This window comes from Rhinichthys klamathensis, unplaced genomic scaffold, assembly GCF_029890125.1.
Source record: "Rhinichthys klamathensis goyatoka isolate OS25496 unplaced genomic scaffold, OSU_Roscu_1.1 h1tg000248l_1, whole genome shotgun sequence".
Classification (NCBI taxonomy): domain Eukaryota; kingdom Metazoa; phylum Chordata; class Actinopteri; order Cypriniformes; family Leuciscidae; genus Rhinichthys; species Rhinichthys klamathensis.
Genome location: NW_026606770.1, coordinates 14,003 through 25,000, shown reverse-complemented (window position 1 = coordinate 25,000; position 10,998 = coordinate 14,003). Strand labels below are relative to the sequence as shown.

Below are 10,998 nucleotides of genomic sequence, written 5' to 3'. Positions count from 1 at the left end.
CTATGTGAATATACAGTAAAGTGTAATTTATTCCTGTGATCAAAGCTGTATTTTCAGCATCATTACTCCAGTCTTCAGTGTCACATGATCCTTCAGAAATCACTCTAATATGAGGATTCTGATGCTCAAGAAACATTTATGATTATTATCAATGCTGAAACAGTTCATATTTTTGTGGAAACTGTGATACATTTTATTTTTCAAGATTCTTTGAAAGTTCAAAAGAACATTATAAATGTATTTACTGTTCATTTCTTTCCTACTCAAAGATTTAAACGGTAGTGTACATATATCAAGACATCGACATGTGAGTTTTGCATGCAACAGTTTTGCCTTTTTTAATGAATTTAACTTTGTCTGAATTTATTATTACGCAATTCCATTTTTTATATATATATTAGGGCTGTCAAAATAACGCGTTAATTTCGATTAATTAATCTGAGAAGAAATAACGCGTTAAAAAAAATTATTTTATTTTATTTTTACTTATCAAAGTTGTTATTTGTAATAAACACGCATTATATTTAATTTGAGCTATTTTTAACCTTAAATACTACCAGCTGATATGGCTCTCTGTATTTTTACAGCATTGGGTGAGATTTTTTTTTTCTTGAGAAAAATGAATGCCTATCTTATGTACCTAATATTTATCCAAATGAGTCAATATTGCATCAAATCACAAGAATTAAATTAAATTGAAATCGTGAAATTTGTGTCAAGCAATAATAATAAAAACGTAGCTTACCAGAAATTGTACCATGTAAACATTGTAAGATTGTGTATGCGATTAATTTAGATTAATTAATTACAGAGTATGTAATTAATTAGATTAAAATTTTTAATCGATTGACAGCCCTAATATATATATATATATATATATATTTTTTTTTTTTTTACATTATTTAAACAGGAGAGAACCTTACCGAGATTAAAATCTCTTTTACAGGAGTTATACAAATACACATATAACAAACAACAATTGGTGCCGATAGTAGGCAGAAATTACTTTTAAATTACTTTCTTTTACAGAAATCCCCATTCCTACGGTCTTCTCGGTAGTAAATATTATGGCAAAAAGGCAAAGCGAATGTGATGCAAATCTCTGCAACATGATGGGTGTTTGAGGTGTTTTTAGCATAATACTCTGAGGTTGCAAGGAGAATGGAAGTTTCTACACAACATGTAAATGCATGAGTGTGTCTCGCCTCTGCATCACACTCTCCGACGGCAGGTTCTGCTGGTGAAGGTCCGAGGCAATGAGTCTGAGCTGGTCATTGATATCAGCAGCGGACCCCAGATAACTCTGAGCCTCCATGAAAGCGTTTGCATCTCCGCCCTGCAGCGCAAACACACACACACACACACACACAGAGAACAATAGAAACCAGCCGTCAGAAAAGCCCAGGATCAACAAATCCAAACATTCCCCCTGCCGAGTGTGTGACTTTAAGCTTTTGTGTATTTGCCATTTTGAACTAACAGACAAAAATAAAATCAGTTTTCTGATCATCTTAGCTTTGTATGATCAACATTATCGTCTAGTCGCTTCTCAGCTTATTCCGACGACTGAAATCAATGATACTACAAACATGTTTCACCAATTTTTCAAAGTATTGTTTCAGGCTCTACTAGAACAGGTTTTCCTGCTTGAATACTGATTATTCTCCTCATATTCTCCATTGTTGCGGCTCCTCTCTTCCCAGTCTGTCAGTAACGCTCTGTTTACTTCCTGTCTCTATGAAGCCCCTCCTCCTGAAAAGCACACTGTGCTCTGATTGGTCGGCTGGATCAGTGTGTTGTGATTGGTCGAGCGCTTCGAGTGTGTTTGGGAAATGTCCCGCCCCTTTCCATAACCGCCAGTTTAACACACTACTGACTAACTCAACCAGGCCCCGCCCCTTTATTCTGCGCATTAATTATTATAATGAGGAATATTGTGACGTGTTCGTTCCCGGGAGAAACTCGAGACTACAATGGAGGCGTTTCAGGAGTTCAGAAACACTGACACTGATATAGATGAGAACTGCCGCTGGAGGGACTTTGTGCTCAAACTTTAACTTTAAAAAGCTTTAATATTTAGTATTTTTGTCTTAATTTGTTTAGTCTTTTCCAGCACAAATATCTAAACATTCTTAAATCGAGATACATGTACTTGAGAAGCAAAATGACTGAAGATATTAAGACTTGTTTTTTTAATGAAACAAAAAAATCAAAATTGAGTGAGTTTATGCTTTAAGAGATGAAAATATCCATATAGTAAGATAATAAAAAAAACTTAATTAAAATGCAAAGTCTATTTTTCTTGCCTTTCTTCCCTTGTTTTAAGCACAAACACATGCACTAATCACGTGTTTCACTTTCATTTTCTCCAAAATGACTCAGTCAGATGAGGGACGCAAGTGCTTTATTATCTGAGAAATGTTAATTATGTGCGTATGAACGCAGCAAACATGTGATTCTCATGACCTTTACAGCACATGTATGATCCTGTGAACTCTAGAAATGAGCTTGAATCCACAGTGGAAGGTCAAACGTGTGTGTGTGTGTGTGTGTGTGTGTGTGTGTGAATACTACTCACAGACTTAAATATGAATGCAGTCTTGTCCAGGTATTCCTGACACTGGGCCTGCAGAAACGAGATCTGCTGTTGCAGCGACTGCATGGCAGGACTGGACACAAAACAACTCAAGATCAGCTTTGCATCACAGGAATACATTACATTTTAAAATGCATTCAACATTTATTTTAAATCATAATAATATTTCACTGTTTTTACCGCATCAAATAAATGCAGCCTTGGTAAAACAGAGACTCAAAAAACACTAAAAAATCGTATTTATTCCAAAAGTTTGACCAATACTGTACGTAAATGCAATTTTCAGTGTGTTTAAGCAAGACAGAGATTTATAAATGGGCTTGTCACTGTTCACCCTGCAATATTTCTGGAGTAAACACTTCTCCAAAGACGACTGACAGACTCTTGGTGGTTTATGAACAGCTCGTTCTTCTCAGATTTACTGCGATGCATTCCTGGGAAATCTCTCGGTCGAACCCGACGCAGAGACGCCCCACCAGCCGGGGCAAAACTCAACATTAGAAATCTCTAGAATACTGAAAACAAGACTTATAACCTGACAAATATATGTTTCCAGCTGAAATCCATAGTCAGTTATAGATCACTTATGCAATTAATAATCTAGATAAAGGCAGTTTAATGTTGTGCAAAGCAATCAAGCATATCAGCTTCTGTTGGAAAAATATACTTTTAAGAACTTTTAAAGCAAACGCTTTCAACTTTTCCAAAAATATGCATCAAATTTAAAAGTTAAAAAGCAGCTTTAAAATTTAAACAAATACAAAATAATTTTTGATGTTTATATAAAATATGACATATTATATTATTAAGAATATATTTAAATATTTAATATACTATATATTTAAAAAGTATATAAATATTATATTATGTATGTATATAAAAAGCATTTTAAAGCATATTTTTGAAAATTATTAGGCCTATTTATTATTATACAGTTTGTTTATATAAATAAAATTTATAAATATATATATAAAAAATGATCTGGTGCATCATATATATTAAAATATATTAAATATACGTAATTTAAAAATGATACATTAAAATATGACTATATTATTAAAAATATATTTAAATATTTAAAATATTATGTTTTTAATTAATATAATTTATTATTATTATATACATAAAGCATTTTTAAAGCATATTGTTGAAAATAAAATATATAAACATTAAAATAAATTCTTAAAATAAACCAATATACGTAATTTAAAAATTATACATTAAAATATGACTATATTATTAAAAATATATTTAAATATTAAAAATATTATGTTTTTAATTAATATAATTTATTATTATTATATATATAAAGCATTTTAAAGCATATTGTTGAAAAATAAAATATATAAACATTAAAATCATTTTTTAAAATAATTTTTTTTTATTTTATCTGGTGCATCATATATATTAAAATATATTAAATATACGTAATTTAAAAAAGATACATTAAAATATGACTATATTATTAAAAATATATTTAAATATTTAAAATATTATATATTTAAAAGTTTTTAATTAATATAATTTATTATTATTATATATATATATAAAGCATTTTTAAAGCATATTGTTGAAAATAAAATATATAAACATTAAAATAAATTCTTAAAATAAACCAAATTAAAATATAGTTTTATTTGATTTAATTTTATCTAATGCATTATTTTACATTAATATCTTGAGTTGGCGTTTAAAACAAGTTAACATTTTATATTTCAGTGCAAAAGTTCAACAAATGAGATTTGGCCAGTAAACAAACCGAAAAGAGACACTTCTAAACGATCCGAGATGAGAGTCTCATTTGAATGGAGATATGCATATGAATGCACAACAGAGTCGTAATTCATGTTTATGACCAGTAGCTGCCAAATGACTCATGCACTTCTGTGGAGCGCCTGGATACGGTGGGCTTATCCCGCAGGATCTGCAGGACGAGTCTGGCTGACCTGTGAACTCATGCAGACACAAAGAGCTACACAGAATCTGCAGATTGTGTTACCTAAGAGCGATACACCTGCCCGCACAGGCCTACATTCAACATTACACAACCATACAGCTTTATAACTCTTTATAACTCACAGTTATGACAGCCTTTGATGTGCATATTATTAACCTTTGAACATCTGCTGTATTATAATACAGGTTTACTTCCTTGACTGAGCAGTGTTTCGGTTTTACTTCAGCACTCTTTGTTAGATAGGCCAACTTCTCTTTGCATTGCTGTTTTTTAAAACTAGTTTGAATGATCTAAATGGATGCCATTTTTGTATAAAATTAATTTTTTTCTTCGATAGAACACTGAATACATTTATTTTTGTTGTACACTGTAAGAAAAATTACATGATCACAACATGTTTTTTACAATTGCTTTAACTCATCAAAATTTCGCAATTTTCCATTTTGTTTTATAAGTTATATAAGATTCAACTCATTTAATTTAAGCTGAAATGACTTAAACATTCAAGTTGATTGCTTAAATATTTAATGCAGCAACTTATTAACTATATTAACTGAAACATTCGCAGACAAAAACAAATTCATTTGTGTCAATTAGCATGTAGTGCATGTTAAAGCAAACTTTTAATCTAATTTTAATTATTATGCACACTGCTTTTATTTTTTAAGTACAATCAACTTGGATGTTTAAGTCATTTCAACTTAAATGACATGAAACTGACTTTAAAAAAATTGTTGAATCTTGAATAACTTATAAAAAAAGTTGAAAATTGTTTAACTTATTTTGATGAGTTAAAGCAATGTAAAAACATGTTGTCATAACTTATTAATCATTTCTTACAGTGATAGGTGACATGACGCACGCACTTGCTATGTAAGCGCGCGCACACACACACACACAAACACAACAAACAAACGCAACAGGTGTTTACTCACACTTGTCCCGCGCTCATCGAGCCTCTGGAGAAACTCTGGTTGTATCCCTCCACATATTCCTGTGTGTACCCATTATTCCCCCGCTGCTGCACCACCACCTCACTGCGCGCGTACGGATACGCGGGCGTCGCGTTAATCTCGCTGCGCGATCCCGTGCGGCGTCCCATCATGTTGAGCCCCGCGCTGCGACCCGTACATGCTCATGACTGAGCCTCAGTTTACACCTAAAATGGCGGAGTTTAAAAAGTGAACCTGAGATCAGATCCGCAGCTCCAGATGAAACCAGTCGTGGAGATCCTCCGAGCGCGACTGGACTGAGCGACACACACACACACACACACACACACACTCCACAAGGAAGAGCCGCAGTTTTAATGATCTGAAGTCACTCCCACAGACCAGCATCTGAACACACACACACACACACACACACACACTGACACATGCCTGAGGGAGGCGTCTCTCTCTCTCCACTGTTGAGGGAAGCTCACTATTACATGTTTAAAACTATTCAGAAACACACTTGTTGCTAATGATCATGCAGATTTATGACATCCGGTGAATTAAGAGAGCATAGGGAATGCTTTCAGAAATGCATTTGCATGACGATTTAAATGTATTGAATGCATTCTACATTTAAATGCATTAAAATATATTTTTGTCCTCCTATCTCATATTTTTTCCATCACCATTTCCCTGGCGATAGGGGACCACATCTGATCATATTAATCAAGCCATTAAACTTCAGTTTTTAACTTTAGTAACTTGAATAGGCTACCGTAGTCTGCACATATAAAACTTGTTCTTGTAAATCTATTGAAGTGACCTGCTAAAATGGTGCAAGACTTTAACACTTTCCCTTTACGTAATTTACATATAATGCTTGTGAAATGAATGTTTTAACCTTTAATCTTGATGTTGAATTGAAAAAGTCCAAGTAACCCAGAGATTTTTTTAAATGACCGTCCTGAAGTGTTTGTCATCAGTGATGGTTCTGGGTCTACAGGAAAGACGAGTATTTCTGTCAGTTTCTGTCATTAAGGCTTCTGCAAATGCACTTCAGTCGCCCTGGGCATCTGATTAAAGATGAGGCACAGGAATGCCAGAAATCAGACAGGTTAACACAGGACACGGCTAATGCATGCACATTAAACTCAACTATCAGCATCAGTGAATGTGCAGATCTGATGCCTTCTCTTCTGAAATGATTATGGTATATGGGTGTGGTTTGTTGTGGCTCTGACTTTCTCAGAGGTCGAACTCAGAGGTCGTTCGCTGCAGTAAATACTGAACTTCTGCATGCTGTAAATACAGCTTCTGCATTCAATAAATGTGAATTGAAAAGTTGTATGAGAGTCTTTCCTCATGCATACTCCTGTTTTTCTCATATTCTGATTTTTTCTTACAATTTGAAGTTTACATCTCAAAATTCTGAGTTTTTTATTTTTCTGTCATGGAATAAAATAAAAAGGATTATTTTTGACTTTATCTCACAATTCAGACTTTTCTTCTCAGGATTCTGAGGTATAAACTCAAAATTGCGAGGAAAAAAAGTCAGAATTGTGAGATATAAAATTCGAACATTGCGTGAAAAAGGTCAGAAATGTGGGATAAAAAAGTTGGAATTGTTAGAAAAAAAGTCGAATTGTGAGATAAAAACTCGGAATTGCAAGAAAAAGGTCAGATTCTGAGAAATAAACTCAAAATTGTGAGGAAAAAAGGTCAGAATTGTGGGATATAAACTCAGAATTGCGAAAAAAAAGGTCAGAAATGTGGGATAAGAAGTCGGAATTGTTAGAAAAAAGTCGGAATTGTGAGATATAAACTCGGAATTGCGAGAAAAAAGTTCAGAATTGTGGGATAAAAACTCGGAAATGAGAGAAAAAGGCCAGAATTGTGGGATAAAAAACTCGGAATTGCGAGAAAAAGGCCAGAATTGTGGGATATAAACTTGGAATTGCGAGAAAAAGGTCAGAAATGTGGGATAAAAAGTCAGAATTCTGGGGTAAAAACTCGGAATTGCTGGAAAAAAAAGGTCAGAATTGTGAGATATAAACTTGGAATTGCACAAAAAAATCTGAATTGTGGGATATAAATGCGGAATTGCGAGAAAAATCAGAAAATAAGTCGTAATTGTGAGATATAAACTCGGAATTGCGAGAAAAAGGTCACAATTGTGAGATATAAACTAGGAATTCCGAAACAAAAATTTCAGAATTGTGAGATATAACCTGGGATTGCGAGAAAAAGGTCAGAAATGTGGGATAAAAAGACGGAATTGTTAGAAAAAAGTCGGAATTGTGAGATATAAACTCGGAATTGCGAGAAAAAGTTCAGAATTGTGGGATAAAAACTCGGAATTGCGAGAAAAAGACCAGAATTGTGGGATATAAACTCGGAATTGCGAGAAAAAGGCCAGAATTGTGGGATATAAACTCGGAATTGCGAGAAAAAGGTCAGAAATGTGGGATAAAAAGTCAGAATTCTGGGGTAAAAACTCGGAACTGCGGAAAAAAAAAGGTCAGAATTTTGAGGTATAAACTTGGAATTGCACAAAAAAAATCTGAATTGTGGGATATAAATGCGGAATTGCGAGTAAAATCAGAAAATAAGTCGTAATTGTGAGATATAAACTCGGAATTGCGAGAAAAAGGTCATAATTGTGTGATATAAACTCGGAATTCCGAAAAAAATGTCAGAATTGTGAGATATAACCTGGGATTGCGAGAAAAAGGTCAGAAATGTGGGATAAAAAGACGGAATTGTTAGAAAAAAGTCGGAATTGTGAGATATAAACTCGAATTGCGAGAAAAAGTTCAGAATTGTGGGATATAAACTTGGAATTGCGAGAAAAAGGTCAGAATTGTGAGATATAAACTTGGAATTGCACCAAAAAAAAATCTGAATTGTGGGATATAAATGCGGAATTGCGAAAAAAAAATCAGAAAATAAGTCGTAATTGTGAGATATAAAACCAGAATTGTTAGAAAAAAGTCGGAATTGTGAGATATAAAGTCGGAATTACGAGAAAAATGTCAGAAATGTGGGATAAAAAGACGGAATTGTTAGAAAAAAGTCGGAATTGTGAGATATAAACTCGGAATTGCGAGAAAAAAGTTCAGAATTGTGGGATAAAAACTCAGAATTGCGAGAAAAAGGCCAGAATTGTGGGATATAAACTTGGAATTGTGAGAAAAAGGTCAGAATTGTGGGATATAAACTCGAAATTGCGAGAAAAAGGCCAGAATGTGGGATAAAAAGTCAGAATTCTGGGGCAAAAACTCGGAATTGCAAAAAAAATGTCAGAATTGTGAGATATAAACTTGGAATTGCACAAAAAAAATCAGAATTGTGGGATATAAATGCGGAATTGCGAGAAAAATCTGAAAATAAGTCGTAATTGTGAGATATAAAACCGGAATTGTTAGAAAAAAGTCGGAATTGTGAGATATAAAGTCGGAATTACGAGAAAAAGTATGAATCGTGAAATAAAAAGTCGCAATTACCTTTTTAAGCACACTTTTTAAATGATTTACTTTTGTAATACATGTTCCTGGTCTTATTGTGCACGCTTCAACAGTGCATGTTATTCCTGATTGCTTAGGTGAAGTTACTGAGACTCTAAATACATCACATTACAGAAGTCAGATGTGTTTGGGATGACGTTTCACGTGGTGTTTCTGTGGGTGTGAGCGGCCTGTCAGCCCAGACATGCAGTCGCAGTATTTCACACCAGGACGAGTGGATGAGCGCATCTGACCGCGCATACGGTCACACACACACACACACACACACACACACACACACACACACAGAGAGAGAGAGTTTCTGTCTGTCACATTCACTGGGTTAATCAATGCTCTGGGCGCATTTCTGAAGGTGTTTACTGCATGTCTCAGCCTGAAGCACGTTCCATCTCACCAAACCTCTGTCACCAAATATATAATCAGAAGCATTCGTGAAAACACTTTCTCAGCAAGAAATCATGCACATCATTGTTGCATAAGAAAGAAGGCTGAAGAAGAGCGATGACATTTTGCTGAAGTCTCCTGCTCTCCAGATGGGTTCCTTTACTTCATTTTTTAAAATTTTAATCACATTTTATGAATTAAACAGCTCATAAATCACTAGAATGAAAGTATTATGCAAACATTTAAGACATTTTTCTATATACAGAACCTTTTGCCATAAAGTTTTTTTCAAATTGAGTGAAGAACCGTAGAGTTCTCTAGCCTAGAGACCCTTTTCTTCTCAGAGTGAGTTTCTCACGTTTGCTCACGACATCCACAGTGAAGATCTCAATGTGAACGCAAACATTTTTTCATTATATGATTTGAGCTGCTATTTACAGTCAAACCAAAAAATATTCAGACACCAGATATAATTTTTTATATTTTTTTTTTTACTAGTGTGTACACTATACACTATTTTTACACTATAGTTCATATATGTAAGTGAGGAGAGTAAAATAAAGTAAACTGTGACATATTACACCCAAACATGATTCCTCCACTTTGAGCTGATCATGTTTTGCTGAAGTGTGTTTTCTGTAATTGCTAATGCTCTTTTTACACACAGACTGAACAACATGAAGCATTGCTTGGTCACTGGTTGAGCTAAACTGGTATTCTCTAATTGTGTAGTTAAATTTAACAGCTGACAGATATTCAACATAATTCATGTGTGAGAGTCTAACAGAAGGACGGACAAAACCAGTCAAACATCCACTGAGTTCTGCTCATATTTTATCACCACTATAGCGAATAAACTGTGATAATGTGAGGAATTTTGAAGGTGTCTGAATACATTTTGTTTTGACTGTATTTAAAGAAACATCTGATTTGAAGTTGACACTCTTTGACTGAATCGATTTACATTTAGAGGTACATGTTTTTCAGAAGTCGCTCTAATGATTTTCCCAGAGCTTCAGGAATATAGGCTGTCCTTCACACACATTTACACACGTTCTGTCTTTCCCCCCGTGTGTCGCCTCTGGCGAGGGTGGAGATGATCAGAACGAAGCCTAACAGACTCTTACTTTAACACACACACACACACACACACACACACACACACTCAACTCTGCTGATCTTAGTTCACATGCAGAGAATTTCATTAAACATGTCCGGGTTTCACCGCAAAACCAACAGAAAACAATCATATTTTGCATAGAGAAAATGGAGCCTATTTTAAGGTTATTTTTAGCAGTGTGACTTCATTTTCATGACAGTTAAGAAGCTAAATGTAAAGAACTTAATGCATGAAATATGTATCGATTATAGTAATATTTGGTGCTAATTTAAGCTAATGCATATTATTGTACAGCAACAACAGAAGTCATTTTTCATTCTAATGCTAAAATGCACAAAACAAAAAGAAATCGGGAAGGAAACATGCCTAATTGGGATTAAAATACAATATTTTCTTCAAGCAAAGGACTTTTTTCTTTTGATTTTGAGGTGAAATATGAGCCAAACCTTTGAGTTTCACCTACGTGTTATTATAGCTGT

At 33.9% G+C, this 10,998-nt stretch overlaps 1 protein-coding gene across 1 annotated transcript; it reads right to left on the bottom strand.

Annotated features, from left to right (window-relative positions):
• Positions 1 to 1,171: 1,171 nt before the first annotated feature.
• LOC130100833 (uncharacterized) lies at positions 1,172 to 5,829 on the bottom strand. The gene is made up of 3 exons (XM_056266463.1): positions 5,489 to 5,829; positions 2,579 to 2,669; positions 1,172 to 1,336 (listed from the first exon to the last, which is right to left on the bottom strand). Exons 1-3 carry the CDS (start codon positions 5,656 to 5,658, stop codon positions 1,172 to 1,174), a joined length of 426 nt encoding a protein of 141 aa, XP_056122438.1. The 5' UTR covers positions 5,659 to 5,829.
• Between the last annotated feature and the right edge of the window lie 5,169 nt (positions 5,830 to 10,998).